Source organism: Protopterus annectens, chromosome 9.part0 (assembly GCF_019279795.1).
Source record: "Protopterus annectens isolate FY-2018-M chromosome 9.part0, PAN1.0, whole genome shotgun sequence".
In the NCBI taxonomy this organism is placed as follows: domain Eukaryota; kingdom Metazoa; phylum Chordata; order Ceratodontiformes; family Protopteridae; genus Protopterus; species Protopterus annectens.
In genome coordinates this window covers 1,809,967,460-1,809,984,925 of record NC_056743.1, presented here as the reverse complement: position 1 = coordinate 1,809,984,925, position 17,466 = coordinate 1,809,967,460, and the positions used below count along the sequence as shown (strand labels likewise).

The 17,466-nt window shown below is 40.1% G+C and overlaps 1 protein-coding gene across 1 annotated transcript in view; it reads left to right on the top strand.

The window, feature by feature from the left end:
* Positions 1-17,466, top strand: part of LOC122812282 (complement C3-like) — a 607,672-nt gene that overhangs the window by 256,699 nt on the left and 333,507 nt on the right. The window contains exon 5 of the mRNA XM_044084683.1: positions 10,694-10,799. Coding sequence (XP_043940618.1) covers positions 10,694-10,799 — 106 coding nt within the window. The remainder of the gene's footprint in view (positions 1-10,693; positions 10,800-17,466) is intronic.

The following is a 17,466-nucleotide window of genomic DNA, read 5'->3' as shown; positions in this document are numbered from 1 at the left end:
AAGATGGAATTAGCAAAACCGTTATGTGTATAAGTATATCTTTTTCTTTTTGTTTTACCAATGCTAAATTATTCTAAGTCTTGATACAGAATTGATTACACTCAGAAACTGTAGCAGTGTTTACTTATCTTCAAAACTTACATTTCTAGGAAAAAGGATGTTGCAGAATCAGGGCACAAGACACAGGAGAGACAATGTGACTACTGAGAAAAGCCACATAGCCATGGACGTACATAGGATTTATGGAAAATGTATTTTTGGAAATGGGGTGCCAAGTCAGGCAGAGAGAGTAAAGACATGGAATCAAGTTGTGGCTAACATAAATGCTGTAGTGGAAAGAAACCACACATTAGCACAGTGCAGGAAAAGATCTAATGACATGGTGGACTATGCCAGGACTAAGGCTAAGCAGAATACAATTGCCTGTAGCAGAAGCTCAGTCCTTTGCTGTTACTGGCAATTTCAAGATATGTGCTATGTTTTGGTAATTGTGTACATATAACTGTGATATGTTTCTGCATCAGGTACTCTGTCATCATCAGCTGTAGCACCCCCTCGGCAGACAGCACATGATAATTATGGACAGCATGAATTTAGTACAAAATCACAGATCCTACTATTATGTATTCCCTAACAGGATAAGCACCAAAAACAATCACATGCTGTGATGCACTGCAGCAGTCTGATGTCGACAACAGAACAGCTGTCGCTGATGATGCCGTTACCATTACTCTCATATATGTGTCAGAGGTTCAGGATAGTGGCACACAGTCAGAAAGTGTACTGGCAGAACCTGCCACCCCAAAGCAGGGGGTTAACTCTATAGTCAGTTACAAAGGCTTGCACAGTCAGCATAAGGAGAAATGACACTAGAACAAGGGTGGAATACATTGTAGCTCAACACCTCCTTCTTGTACTCAGGCTGAAGCCTATGATGGGGACACCATCCTTTCTGAGGTACTAATACCCACTAATACACCTGCACACAAGGCTGCCGGGAGAGGACATATTTCACAGTTAACTCTGGAAACATACAAGGCCTTATCTGCCCAACATATATGTTCTGACATAGTTCACTGAGAGTCTGGTTGAGAAGAATGGTGGTAATCCATTAAGTACGGAAGAAGTAATTAGGGACCTGAGGACCCAAGTTGATAGCAATCTCTCATTTGACAACCACGTGGCCAAAGTGGTTAGAAAAACATTCTATATAGCCCACCTAATCATGAAGGGATTCACATCTAGATCAGCGGAGGCCATTGTGCCTCTTTACTCATCCCTCATCAGGCCCATAATTGAGTACAATGCCCCTTTTGGGATGTACCTTACCAGACATCTGCAGCAACTGGAAAGACCCCAAAAGTACCTCACCAAGAGGATCAAAGGGCTCAAACAGATGCCATATGCTGCCCGATTAAAGAAACTCCAGCTCTACTTGGTTGCATACCGCCTGCTTAGAGACGATCTGTGCCTGACGTATAAAGCCATGTCCAACCCGGAATTAATGGACATGCTGCACCTCAGAAAATCCAAATCCCATCGAGCTACGCGCTCGAGGGACTTGAACTTCAGCACAGAAATAAATAGGACATGCTGGAGGGACAGATTCATAACTCAGAGGCTCCCTTCACTCTGGAATAAAATCCCAGTCCAAGTTAGGCAGAGTCCCTCACTGACTCTCTTCAAGAGGAATCTTGATGAGTGGATAGGAAATCATAGGTTTACCCCGGGTATCACTCCTGTGTCACTGTTAGACAGAGGCACAGTAAACTAAACCTCGAAAAAGGGCATAGTAAAATTCATTTAAATGGGTGGCGAAAGCCAAACACACTCTGGCTAGGCTTACAAATGCCCTAGGGCAGATAGCCTAGTATGAACCTATGAACCTATAAGAAATTCATCTGTACATGGGAATGGTGGAGATGAGGGATAATACCTTGATGATCCTCATGCATGCCATCCATGTCAGCCTCTATACATACTCTAGTGAGGAGTAACCAGACACACAGGGGGACTGTAATAGACATGGATAAAGGAATATCTGCATACTGTGTGGATGAGTAGGGAGGACACCACAGGTGTCCCAACAAAGTGCTACAGGTATTCATGCTGATTCCCCATGAAGAAGGCAGCTAGGCCTTGTCAAATGTCCACATCATGGGGCAGAACTTATGAGATGAGGTGTAGGTCCCACAACACTGATTGGTCAATGTCAGCAGATTCCCCTGTATCCAGTAGATCCCACCATTGGAGCAGCTCACCAACAAGCTCCCTTGCTCATGATCTTTGGGACCATCGCCCACAATATCCTTGTAAGACATTGTGTGGGGCACCTTCCAAATTCAACATGCTGTACTGCAAAAGTTACTCACCAGAAAAATATTTTGCAAAATGGCATAGACAACATCACATCATATTTAGCTGCAAATGAGAAATACCCCACTTACCTCTGTGCTCCTGAAAAAAGAAAAACAAAAGATAACAGCTGTAGCAATAAAGAGATTCATTATGAACAACAAAATACATTTGTACTGCTATCAAATACAGTTTCAGTAGCATAGCAGATTAATCAACTTATTCAAATTACAGCAGCAAAGTTTGTCATAACACATGCTACTTTACAGCTCTTCCAAACTCAGCTATATAACTAGTACTTGTACCACTGAAAACTATATAAATAATGATGGCTACCAACATGTTAGCAAATAATTTGTGTGTGATATGTGGAGAAATATCTGATGTTGAGTTTGTTTATCATGCCCCACTCATGCATGCGCCAGGTATTATCTTTGTAAATTTACACTGTCATGTAGTGAGTGTCATATACCAAAGCTGTGGACTAGATATCACCACTTCACCTGCACAGCCATGTACCATGCACAAGCCTGTCAGAAGGGTTGCCATGATGCTGCCATCAGCTGGCTGCTGCTGTTATCATCACTGGTGGGACATACAACAGAATGAGCTGCACTGCCATTATTAGTTACTGGCTGTTGCAGATGCGCACCAGTCCAACTCATGATCATAATATGCAGAGTGCAGCAGGACCTAAATATTCTGCATGCAGTAACAGGCTCATACTGAAGAACACCACTTACTCATTCAGAAAATGGAAAAGGGCTTTGAACAGGCCAAATGCTTAGTCAGTGACTGCTTATATTTGGGCTAGGATGGTGTTAAAGCAGTCCTCACTTGCACCATGCAGGTTATGGATGGGTATCATTAGCCAAGGTTTGAGAAGATAGCCTGCATCACCTGGAAAACAAAATAGGGAGGGGGCATATAACAAGCAGGGGGTTAGTTTCTACTACCTATACCATTACGGAGCTAGAGAAGTAAGTACAGTTAACAACATTAGAACAGTCTGCCCTTAACAACTAGGTGACTGTGAGAAATACTATCATGTAGAAAGTGACTGTACCCTGAACTTGTGTGCCTTATATGAGAATCATGGACACTGCCAGGATGCTGGGCTGATACAGTGATGCACCCCTGTGCAACACATAATACCTGACAGTTGATGGAATTGTAGCCCTTCCTGTTACAGTACCTCTCCTCCAATTGTCCATTTGGTGCCCTTATACCAATTTGGGTGCAAGCTATTGCACTACACACCTCAGGGAAGCAGTCTGTTCTATAGCAGGCAAGCACAATATTGGCTCAGTTCTGTTGTGACATTGGAAAATAGATATGCTTATCTACAAGTGCCAAGAGTATATCAAGGAACTGCTGCAGTATTCCTGGGGCAGAAACCCGAGATACCCAATGTGTCCTCAGTCTGTCTCTGTAAGTTCTCAGTGGCAATTAAAATGATGGTCAAACATAAGTTGGTATCCATAGGTATAGGAACCATTTCCTGTTTGTGAGCCATACAAGCTCACCAAAGCCCTTTTTACATCCCTGCCCACTCTAAATCAATACAGTAATTCCTGTTCAGCAAAGTTCAACTGAGTTATTCTCTGCCCTCTTTCTACTAGGCCAGTGAGCACTGTTGAGCACACCAGGTTTCAGTATTGCAGAGGTGAGCACCTCTGAGAGGGAAACAGAAAGACCTACAGCAACATTGAACATCTTCTACAATTGCAAAGAGGCATATAAAGGCATGGTTTCACTTTTTATAGCAAAACTCTACATGGATCAGTTGTGTATCACAAAGTAAATGTGAATCGTGACGGGTCTGAAGACAGCTTCATTTACATAAGCAAGTCGCAGATTTTTCAAACCGTTCTCATTTACAGCTCATTATTTCCTTATTTGCATAATACTTTCTAAATAAGCTTCTAACTGCTGCATCTTATGTCTCTAAATCTCAGCTTGCTTGCACTTGCACGTAACCAACACACATACCCACTACGCTCATGTGTAATAACTATGAATACCATTCTATGTCTAGATTGTCTAGTTTCCAAGGTTTGAAAAGCTGTGTGTGAAAATGTAGAGAAGATGTAACTCTGAATATATTTTTTTTCATTGTAATGTACATATACATGTAAAGACAGTGAATGCATTTGCTCTTATTGTAGAGAAAAGATTTTGCTGAAACAATTTATTTTCACATATTTTAATAGTATTTGCTGTTAACAAGATATTTACTTTTGTTTGGCTTTTACTTTTTAACTTGATTTTTCATAAAAATGCTCAAAAATCGAAAGATGTATGTAAGTTGTAAGATGTGTGACATTTAACAGCTGCTAGGTATGAATGAGTCATGCCATTGATAGCGAAATATCACCTCATATACATGGGTGAACATGACTTCTTCAGTTTAATTGGAAATCCTGTATGATTAGGCCAGGAGTGTTCCAGGAGGACCAGGAAAGTCTTCTGTGTCCTTCTCTTAAAAGTACCTTGAAAATCACTGAAACAGTTGAGATTGGTATGAAATGTCAGTCAGCCACGAAGCTCTGAAAGTGCCTGCCAACACAAGTTCTTGCATGCTAACAAATGAACTTGACGGATCTGGCAGTTGTTGAGGAGACAAAAAAGTTCCGCAACCGGAAAACTCCCTATTTTGAAGAGGTTCTAAGAAATGGTTGGGATTAGGGATTGTTCCAAGGAAGATAGAAAGCTGCAGCTCAACTTGTTGGCCATGCATCTGCTGAGTATGTCCACCACTAAAAGCAAAAAGACTGTCTCAAGCATAGCCCCACACTCTCTTGGATTCCTAATACAGATAGTGGGAGTCCGTACTTTTTTGCTTGTTGGCATGCTAAGTCATTGCAAGGTTGTTTGTCTCGGGGAATATCAGTGCCTTGAGAAGGTGAACTGGCCTAATTTCAAGCATATTTATCTGAAGTTAACCCTCTGCTTTTGATCTTATTGATGATCTGTCATGGGCTGTATGAGACAAGAGCTGAGCCTCAGTTCTTACAATTTTTCACAATAAAGCATTTCGTGCTAGCAAGTCGTGGTGCTGGGTCCACAAGTGGATGACTTTGTGACAAGCTCTGGATAAGCTGATAGGAGCTAGCACCAAGAATTAAAGGATACCAACCTGACAGTACTATCAGGGACCACTGGAGTACTCACTTCAACATCCTAACATAGGATACCATGGAGACTAATAACTCCATGAAAATAATATACTTGTAGGACCATTAAAGCCAGGATGGACTGCAGGTGAAATTAACATGGCTGAGATACTCTTTGGGATGTTAGTAAAGGAAGTAAGGCTTTCAGTACCCTCATATCTAAATGTAATCCCAAAAAATGAATGGGCTGGGTAGGACTGCCCTGTAACTTGGTCTTGTTTACCTTAAATCCAGGCTGATCAAAGAGGTGGAGCACATAATCACTAGCCCACATCAGAGTTTCAGTATATAGCCAAGAGGAGATGGTTAGCTAGGAAGGAAAATAAAACAAGTGTGCCACCACCTCTGAGTCTGATATGTACTTTATGAAAATGTTGGAGCTGAAGAAAGGTCAAAGAAAAGAGTCATGAACAGAAAATGACTGGCTGTTGCCAGAAATAAAGACCCATCTAGATTCTTTTCCTGATTTTTAAAGAGAAAGGTACTCTGGGGGTCCAAAAAGTGCATCCAGTCTTCTACAAACATGACTAAAATGACAAATTGCAGAGAGACCATGCATATCCTCACACATGCTTCTTGAGTCCTGTTGCATTTTCTTGCAAATATAGAGACTCTGAAATGACATAGAGGATGTATGACTTATAGTCAATTGGAATGGGCCAGAAGCCTTTTTTGCTACAAAGTTGGCCCATGTTAGGCAGACAGATTCCTTCTGATTTCTAGATGTGCTTGGAATAGAGGCAGAAGTTGGATGTTGGGGGGATGCAAGGCATAGCCCTTACCCACTGGTCTGAAATGAATGATCACCAATTGTCCTGATGAAGGAAGTTCCTTCTTCTGATTACCTACCAAGGTAGGAGTTAGTTGTGAAAGGAGTCAGGATTGCTCATCAGGCACTTGAAAGAGGACTCTTATGCCTTTCTGCTGCCGCTGAGGATCTCAGAATCTGTGCTAGCAACCTGGGTCATCAGCAAGAGTGGTCTGCTCTCTGCAGCTAAACATTTAGGGATTCTAAAGGGCTGGGGACACTGCTGACTGTTTTAAGACCTTAGATACATCCACTGGTACAAATAAAAATTCTATTCAACTGCAGAAATATTCTGGCATTTTTTCTTCTTGCCTTTCAAATGCCTATTGATTTCAGACCTGAGTAGCAAAGAAACTATAAAAGAAGCTTCTGGAAATGTAATCTTAACATCCTTCATGAAGGGCATTTTGCACAAATGGGAGTCTTGGTACATTGTAATGCCAGTTCTTGCCAAACTGCTTGTCCAATGTTCTGCACTGACTACCTATTGAAATGTCAGCATTCAAAATGCTGAGTGCTGACAAGATGAAAAAAAGAACGAAAAGCCAGAAGAAGATTGAATCTTGAAGATGGCACTTCTCATTTAAACTTCTTTTTTGCAAGGGTGAAAACACTCCCTGCATCCCCACCACAACATTTATATATGCAGACTCCGAGATCTCCACACCTTGGAGAGAAGGGAATATTCAGAGAAATGGAGATCTCAGATTTAGTATGTGTAAGTCTGCTTTTTCAGCCTTTCAGTATCCATGTTTCAGGACTTGCTCTAGTGGGCCCTGATATTACAAACGGTTCCAAAGGTAATATGTGCAATTAGGTGCAAACTGTGGGCACTGCTGCCACATAAGGCTTCAGACAGTTTGTTTCTTCATAATCAGTATTAGACTCTGTGCCGTATTATTACATGCATGCATCTATTAGTTCACCCCAACTGCATGTGTAAAAGGTGGTCTTCCACATCCCTACATGGCCCATAGCCTTGGACTCCCTGCCTGGAGAGTGAATCTTCTGGCTCTGCGGCATAGGCATCAGTATAAACAATCATCAGCATCAATAAAAAATAAATAAAAGCATCAGCATGGCCACTAACACTGTCTGGAGAGAAGTGGAATTCTCTGCCCAGTTAGTGCAGTCACTTGGGAGTGAAAACAGGTGCTTTATGTTAATTTGTGGTCACTGTACACATGTGGCTCCTTTTCCGCTAATCAGCAGCAGCAGCAATCCCCTTTTTCCCATTTTCACATGAGGTCAGAGTGTTGTGTCAATTATCACCATCTCTCTCAATTCAGTGCTACACACCTGCTTCTCAGTACTCATGCCTGACTGTCACAGGTCTTCTGTCACACAATCCATCTATTTCTTTGCTGGATGCCTTTGTTTCCTCTTACCTTCTACCTGTCTGTCCTGAATCTTCTTCACCCAGTTGTCTTTAGCTTTTCTGCACATGTGCTCATACTACCATAACCTGTTCTATTTGATCTTTTCTATAATTGGAGCTACTTTGGCTTCTGCTCTTATTTCTTCATTTCTCCATATGTCCCAAATTGTGCATCCTACCACCCATTTCAGGCATTTCATTTCTATTGCCTCTAGCTTCCTCATCTACTGTGCCTTTTCTACTTCCATTTCTGTATCATGGGCCCTTGTACATAGCCTACACTAATTCTACCAATGTTTCTGGGACTGTGAATTACCACAAGACTGCCCAAATCATCTTTCTGATCTTGTCATATGCTTTCTCCAAGTCTAGGAATGCCCAGTTGGACTCTTTTATTATCTGTAGTTTCCTCTCAACTATCTGTCTCACTGCAAACATTGCATCAATTGTGCTGCATCCTGATCTGAATCCAAACTGCTCATCTCTCATTTTACATTCTACTGCTCTGCATATCCATTTATCATTCATGCTGTCCAGAACTTTCATGCAATGTGACAGGAGTTTGATACCTCTGTATTGCCCACATTTGTGAATTTCCCCTTTGTTCCTGTACACTGGCATGAGTATACTTATTCTTCAGTCATCTGGGATACGCCTTTCTCTCCACACTGTTGTGAGTACCCTCAGAAGCTATTTCTCCCCTATCTCACTCACCATCTTTATCTCATCTGCTATGACCTCATCTGAGCCTGCTGCTTTCCCTGACTTCATTTTCCTTAGTACTGTTCCTACTTCTTCTATGGTGGGCTCCTGCTCTTCTCAACTTGTAGGCTTTGTCTGCGTCAGTACAGCTTCTCTGAGATTTTCTTCATTTGGAAGCTGCTGGAGGTACTCCTTACATCTCCTTCTGATGTCCTGTGGACTGTTGAGCAGGCTGTTGCTAGCATCCCTTATGAAGGGTGTCTTACTATCTTCTTTATCCTTCTGTCTTTGCCTTGCAACCTGGTATAGTTTCTTTGTGCCATCTACTGAGTCCTTTTCCAGAACCTAATAGAATGCCTCTAATGCCCTGTTCTTTGTGATTGCAACTCCTTTCTCAGCCTCTTTGTTAGCCATCCAGTATTCCTTCCTAGCTTGGTCCATCTTTTCTATCTCCCACTTCTTCTTGCACTCCTTTCTTTTGATGACTTCCTGGACTTTTGAATTCCACCACCAGCTTTCCTTATGTACTTTATTTCCATACCTGGCTTGGCCATATATCTATTCTGTAGCCCTCACACTTGCTGTTTTGAGGCCCTGCCATTCTTTTTCAACTCTCCCTATTTCCTCTTCTTCTTGAGGGTGCTAGATCCCTGAGTAATTCCCTGAACTGTTGTTCTTTCTCTCCAGTCAACTTCCAGGTCTTCAGTCTGGTCTGTGTTGACCTTAGAATATTTTCTGACTTCCGGTTGCAGCTGATTGTGGCAACCACTGTCTCAGAGTAAAAGTCACAAATCCACTGTAGAACTATACAGTAGTTGTCCATTCCCTGTGGTTAGAATGCGGCATTTAATAATCTAGCCAGGAGTGCTTTTTGGAGAAGCAGATGTTGGAATGCCTGTACTGCACATCCCCACAGCACTTTTGTTTCTGAAAACATGCAATAGCCATGAAACAGATCTCTCCTTCCTTTGTCCTAGTTACCACTTTTGGCTTTCTTAGAATGACAGTACACTGGTGTCCACTTCCATACCCTACTCAGGGAAAATGTTGGAAAGCCAATAGTCAGTATTCCTCACCAGCAGCCTCATACCTTTGTTGTAACTGCACTGACTTTACTGTAACATCATTGGAAGCACGTTATGGGTATTTGCTGAAGAAGAAGATGAGAATTATTTACATTTCTATGTCCATTGTATTGCTGTTGCTTTAAGAAATGTGGTGCCATTCTTATTGACACTTCAACTACAGCATGCAAAGATTATAATATAATGGAAATAAAACAAAGTACATTTTTATGACTCCAAAACTGCAAATCATATTTTAACATTGTTCTCCTGTTGAACATACAGAGTAAGTTTTGAATGGAAATTTTTGTTTTGTTCTTCAAAAGAGTGGCTTGTTCCTACTCACTTTTCTTTTTAATACTACTACACAGATGTGGAAGTAGGATAATAGGGTGAACTCCTCAAATAAAGCATTATACAAAATACAACATTTAAAACATTTTTTGGCATAGTAGTATGTACAGATTCCAGCAGCAGTAAAAAAAAAAATCAGTGCTCTGATAACATGTAAAAACAGGATTTTTAAACCAGTTGCAAACTGGGAAGAGGGAACACAGCTGTATATATTTGCGAAAAAGCCCTGCTACAAGAAGGAGAACAGGAGAGGCTAGAAGATTATGATTTGTTGGGAAACACTACATAAAGTAAAGTAACAAACTAATCAATTTAATTATCATGAATTACCCTTAAGGTCTGCTTTAGTATGTACTGCAGTCCAGCTGTTTGCCTTGATATGAACACAAATGCAAATTCAACTTCCTGCTGTTACTTCCATTGTGTATTACAGTAGCATATTGAAATTACACAGTATGGGAATGAAACTAGCTCCAGAAATATCTCGTAATTCAAGACCACTGTTTAGTCTGTGCAATGCTACACAGCATGTCAGAGGTGATTAATCACTTGTAGTCTAGAACAACTAACAATTTGTCCATCAGTAGCCTATCTGGCTTTGTCATTACATCTCAAACTATGCATCATCTGTAGTTCACTGGCCAATTTGGAGAGTAAGTTGCTCTGTCAGAAAACATGTCTTCCGAATCACACAACACAGCAATAACCTGATCAGCTTATCAGTGCAGCATTCCCAGTTTACAGATCAGTTTAGGTTACTACCATGTTTGGTTAACAAGACTGATATTCTATAATGTAGGTTGATGTGTTGGACGTACCATTAGCATGTAACAGATAAATATTCTTCCTCTTCAAGGTTCCACACGAGAAAGAGATGTGCTTTGGATTCAGAATACACCAGATACTTGAAGTAGGACTCATCCAGCCAGCATCTATTACTGTCTATGAATACTATGACATAGGTTTGTGATTATTTCCTATAAAGCATATATCTGAGTGACTCTTTCAATGGATACTGAGGTTTTAAGTGGAAATGTGTTATACTTTATGTCTGGGCAATGGCATCTCTCAGGTATGCAAAGTGCAGTGTAAAATAAAACGTACACTAAAATTCCTTATTGAAATCATAAGAATGTGCACATAAATGTAGCAGTCAGACTGGACAAGTACAGATTTCCCCTGTTTGCCTGCTATAAGGCCTACATGTAGCTATAAGATGGCTATGAGCAGTAATAACATGATGTGTTTTTCTTAACAGTAATCATTTATATGTTTTCCATTCTCTTGAACAGTTCAGAGACTTTTAAAACATATGCTGTAATTTATGATTCAAGACAACAACACAGACATCTTTTGCTACTTTTCTGACACTTTTCCTTTTTGACAGCATATGCAGTACTTCCTTGCAATACTGAATGTTACTGGTGTGAAATGGTAGAAACATCTGTCTGAAGGAATTGGACAGTGCAATCATGTAGTGTGATTGGTGCTTACATAACAGTAAATCTTTGAGAGTGGATCTGTTGCAGTACCTACCATTTTAAGATTCCTTGTCAGAATAATCACATTTTAACTTCTGATATTTTCCAGCAATATTACACTGCAGTCCATATATGATTTCAGTGATCATGAGAGTATCTAGTTAGTATTTATTTAATTCTTTATGTTTACCAGGCACTACTAACATAGTTACCTCTATTGGGTGTATCAAGCAATTCTTGATCCAATTTTATTTTAAAGTCTATGCCTTGACTGCACTACTGAAGGGACCTAACACCAGAAAATAACACTAAAAATAAATATTTTTAATAGAAAAAACATGAAAGGTATGATACAGCACCTTCCAAGATTATGGTACAGGTTACTCCTTGTAATCAGAAGACATCAGTCATTAACTTTCTTTGAAAGCAATGTTGATATGTGTATGGAAAGCAGACAGTATCGACAAAGGGCTAGAGAAACCATGCTCCTCCAAGGGCAGTAGGCCGTAAGTTTGACAAGTGAACCTATAAGTGTATGATACACTTAGGGCACTGCCTATTTCTAGACACTTCCCATGGAAGTACATTAAGATGAGATTTACACTTATTGCTGATATATAAATCAATAGCACCTTGTACCACCTTCAGATTTTTCTGGTTAAGTTGCTGTTGTAGAAGATGACCAAAAGATAATTTGGGAAACAGCCCCATCTCAGATGACTGACTGAAGAAAAACAAGCAGAACTACATCACAGCAGAAAAAATATATAATGCTATGACAAGACAGTCCCATGTTCCACCCCAAATGGGGGTGGGGTGGAAGGAAATGTGTATGGTATTTGCTACAAGAAATCTCACAAAAAAATCTACCATTGTGGTAAGTACTTCATGCAACTTTATTGTCTTTGTTGACAATTCTTACAGCAGCTGTCACTTAAATATATTATTCTGAAAAGGTTCTAGTATCAGGTTTTCATTTTTATTTGTTTAATAGAAAAGAGATCTGTTGTAGCATCCTCTTTTTTATCACAGCTTGGACCCAAGTCATATAAACATGCTCAATTAATTAAAATACATAATCAAGAACAAACATGGCACTGTCTAAACAGAAAAACAGCATACATATAAGTTATTTGGAGGTGGTAGAGTATATGTACCTTGGGATTTGGGCTGTTTCAACCTCTGGGCCCCCCACACTTGTTTTTTCGGATCACGCAATTTCTTCCTCTGACTTTGCCCTGTCTGCTTAGTTGCCTAGTGTGTAACTCATAACCAGAAAAGTTGCCATATCTTCATTATGTATCCCTTCCCATTTCCATATACTTGCTACAAAATACATTTAACTCATTGTACAGTAGTCTAGCAGTAACTGACACTGAGTGTTTATACTCCAGCAGCTGAATCTGTTCGTGCATGCATTGTTTGCACACATGATGCTGTACTGGAATTCCAGGCCTTTAGGACATACTGTGAATGCCAGAACAGATTTATCCACTTTTATAATGTCACAGAATCACTATTTGGCAGATGGAATGAAGTCACTTGAGTATAAAGAAATATTCCCAGTGGTGTTTAAATATTTTTTTTTTATTTAAAAATAGCTTGCTATGTGTTCAAGACATAGAAATCAAGAAACTCTCCTCATTAGCAAAGCTTAAGAGGTGTGTCTTGATGTCCATTATGAGAACGCATAACAAGCAGGGTTATGATCGGAGAGATGCACTCATAATTCTCTGTGGTCCATCAATGTACTACAATAGTTAAAGAAAAGAAGTGTAGAAGTACTAAGTGAAAGATATAAATCACTTATCACTTCCACACACAGAGCGGCCACCAGAGAACAGTATCAGGAAGTGCAAAGAGCTTTAAAACATGTTAAATACTTGATTTTTCCAGAAAAAACAGTAGGCTGAATGATGTGTTCAATATTATAAATATATATGTGGATGTTCATCATGTATCACTGCTGCAGTAGCCTTTATGGGTTATATTCTGCCAAGGATATAATGGCTGGCCAGTGTTCCAAAGTTTGAGATTCTTCCTACACATGCCCCAAGGCTGCTGTTGCTCGAGCTCCCAAGGAAAAAAACAAAAGCCTGGGCATAAGATATCTTCAGTACTTTCTTGCTGCCCTCAAGAGTGCTCCTTCTGGACTTTAGAGGATCAGTGGTCAGCTTTTATTTTTCATTTCTGAGCAGATGACTCATCTTTGAGGAGTTTTTTCCACATTGTTTTGTTAAAACTGTACCTTATCTCTTTAAAAACAACCTAAATACTTATATTCTTACTTTCTTGAATAAGCTGTCATATGACCGGTCTGCCAGTCTATAATATTTAATGATATTAAGTGCTTTTCTGAGACAAAAAATCTACTGTTTATATGATTATTTTCATGTTTTATTGGTGTTGGTTTATATTTTGGAAAATATTAAGTGTGTGTAGTGCTTCTGAATCCTTTAATAACAACTTGCGTTTTGACAAACTCCTTTCACCTGTGCTTACTGGGGAACAGGCTTCATTCTTGGCAGTAACATGCATCGATTTACCAGTCCTTCAGTTCCTTCTCCTGCTATGCGTAAGAAAATTTCAAGGGAGCCCTTACCAACACAATGGGCTCAAGCAGTTCTTCAGCCACAGTTAGATGACTCTCCAGTGGCCATTTGTTGTTCCTCAGACCACTCGCTGGTTTCTCTGGAGCCCTTGATGTAGTTTATTTAGCCACTACGGACTGGGAGCTAGCCACCTCTCCTGCAGCTGTTCAGGTGTCCTTAATGGGGATGGGAGATCCACTTTCTTCAGTCATGGTATTTTCAGTTGGAAGTTCTTTCCTGTGTAGCTAAGTGAAGAGACTTGTTTCCCGAGATGAGGTTCGATTCCTGAGTTAGTCCCCTTCTGGGGGTGTCCCAACAAAAAATAAGCAAAAAGTTAAAGATTTATCTGTTGTTGACAGTTTTTCTATCGATAAAGATGAGTATATTACTTTCGCTAAGGGTTTATTGCAGGTTCTGAATTATGATAACAATGTTACTAAAATATCTGATGTTATTTCCCCAGTGCCTGACAATGTCTTAACTGATGAATTTGTCATCGACAGGGAAAGGTAATCTTATGTGTTTTCTTCCCATATCCCAGAATCTGATTCTGAGGAAAGTGATTCCTCAATGTCTTCTGTAGAGGAGTTTTCTTTATCTGAGACTGTATCCAGAATGAATAACTTGTTTAATTGGGAACAAGTGGAAATCCTGCACCCCTTTTTTATGGAAATACATGCTTGTGGCTGTTCCATTACCCACTCCTAGTCTTCCGATTTTGCCAGCCTTGGAGGATGATTTTGATATAGCCTATAATATACCTGATGATGGCCCAGCATTCTCACTCACTAGATTTTAAGATTCCAGTATTGGGTTTTGTAAAGAGAGAGAGAAAGAGAGAGAGAGAGAGAGAGAGAGATATTCTTTGGTGGAGATAATCAGATTTCTCTGATTCCAGTTCTTCCATTCTCTCTTCCAATTCCTGTTCAAGCTTTAACAACAGATGCATCAGATTTTCCATGGAGGGTTGAATCAATGGGGGTAAAAGTACAGGGTCTTTGGAATAAAAGTGACAGACCAAAGTAAGTGAACAGAATGTTAGCTGTGATCATTGCTGTGCATTTTCTTCTTCATTTTCTGTGGCTCCTAGGCCCTTTGCAGATGATTACAGACAACACCACAGTGATGCGGTACATAAACAGGGGGGCCACTAGGTTCTACCTTCTGTGCAGGCAGCCTGTGTTAGCTTAAGAGGTCTCTATTCAGAACTATTTAACCCTCCAAGCTTCACACATTCCATCAGAGCAAGCAAGCTGTAGTGGCAGATAAGCCAAGAAGGTATTGGCAGACTTTCATGTATGGAAATTAAAAATGAGTCTTCCAGGAATTGATTCTCTTGTGCAGAATACCTTAAACAATCTGTTTAACTCCTTTGAAAACAGAGCGTTAAAGAAGTTTTACTCCAGGACTCTTTGTAGGCAAGCCTGGGAAACAAACAATTTTTCATTCCCACAGTCTGGAATGTTTCTGTATGTATTTCCACCCTTTCCACTGATATCCAGGATCATTCTGAAGATTCAGAAGAACTCTCCAAAGATCATTGTGATGACTCCCTTTTAGCTCAGGCAACAGTGGTTCCCTCTTCTTATGCAATTGGCCAATGGGAATTACCAGAAGGCTCCTCACAGACTGGATCTATTCAAACAAGACAGGGAATTTGATACACTCCAATCTAAAACAACTACAACTGACTGTTTGGATGATTCAGTGTTGATGAGATTCAGGCATTTTGTTTTTGAGGATGTGAAGCAGGTACTAAAGGAGGCAAGAAAACCTGCTACTAGGAAATCTTATGTTGCTAAATAAAAAAGATTTATTATCTGGTGTCACACTAATAACAAGGGCCGAGTCAGGGAACTATATACCACCGGTGCTACAGCAGTTGTGCGAGTTACCATCCTCTGGCCTTTTTTATACCTCTATCAAAATTCAAAGGATCATCTGTTTGCCATTTTAGCATATCTGCCTATGGACCCTCCCATTTCCTGAAGGGGTGTTTGCATTTAAGGTCACAAAGGAAACATAGCACCCATTTGGGATCTTAATTTTATACTGGAACAGTTACTTTTGTCTCCCTTTAAACCAGATCATCAGGATGGTTTACATTACATTACTTGGGAGACTGTGTTACTTATTGCTGTGACAACTGCAAAATGAGTATCTAAGTTGCAAGCTTTTGTAGTGAGTAAACCCGATTTAGTTTTCCATAGACATAGGATTACTGTAAGAACAAATTCCTCATTCCTATCAAAAGTAGTTTCAGAGTTTACTTTAAATCAAGCCATCCATCTCCTTGTCTTCCTTTTTGAACCTAAAAAAACAGGGAGAAAGGATTCATCATACTCTGAATGTGCACAGGCAACATGGGCATTATCTTGACAGAACTAAGTCCATTTGGAAAGCTGAATACCTGTTGATCTCCTATTATCAGACAAAGAAAGGGCAACCTGTGTCAAAACAGATCATTTCAAGGTGGCTGTTCCTTGCTATTGCATTTAATTATTCCCACCAAATCAAAACATTCCAGGCAGGGTCGAAACACATTCCACTAAAGCCGTGTCTTCTTTGATGGAATATTGGAAATGGTAGACAGAAAACGCATTCTAGAGGCAGCTGTGTGGTCCTCTGTACATACTTTTACAACGCATTACACACTGGATTCCTTTTCCATGTCCAGAACAGGCTTTAATAGAGCCAGGTTTCCATGGGCTTCTGGATTCTTATTCCACCCCCCTCAAGTTATGTAACTTAGGGCACTCTACCCACATAATTAAAAGTTGATGTAGCAGTGATATATGATGAGCATTGTGCAGTCGTATGAGTGCTTTTACTACAAAAGTAAATTTTCAATTATATCACTGCTGCAGCAGCTACCCCTCACTCCATTCCACTTTTTGTACATAGTTTTACTGGGTAGAAGTTTTGTAGTCATATCTTTGTCTTTTTATAAGGGCAGTAACCTCTGTCTTTTTTGGGGCAAAAAAAGTCTTGAAGATATTTGGTACACTAGCTGCTGTTTCCTCCGTTGGGAGCTTGAGCTTCAATAACATGGGTGCATGTGTGGGTGGAGTCTCAGACTTTGGAGAACTGACTGGCTGTTTTATCCTTGAAAGTATATAACCATTATAGCTAAAGCAGGGGTGTCCAAACTACGGCCCGCGGGCCAACTGCGGCCCGCGATCCATTTTTAATTGGCCCGCAGCAAATTCCAAAAATCTACCAAATATGGCCCGCACATAAACCTGGCGGTATTGCATTTCTTGTTTAAACCACAGGTAAAGAACAGTGCACAAACAAAAAACAGAAATCAAGCACCGGACAGCTCTAGGAAATACAAACAGTTAATCCACATGAAATGCTTGACGAAACTATGCATGTTTAAAACTTATTGCAGTACACAACAATCATAACTGAATGCTATAATGTTGGTGATCTCCAACAAAACAGTTTTGTTGGCGATCACCAACATTATAGCATTCAGTTATGATAATAAGTTTTAAACATCTTGAGTTTCGATAACTATGCATGTTTAAAACTTATTGCAGTGCACAACAATC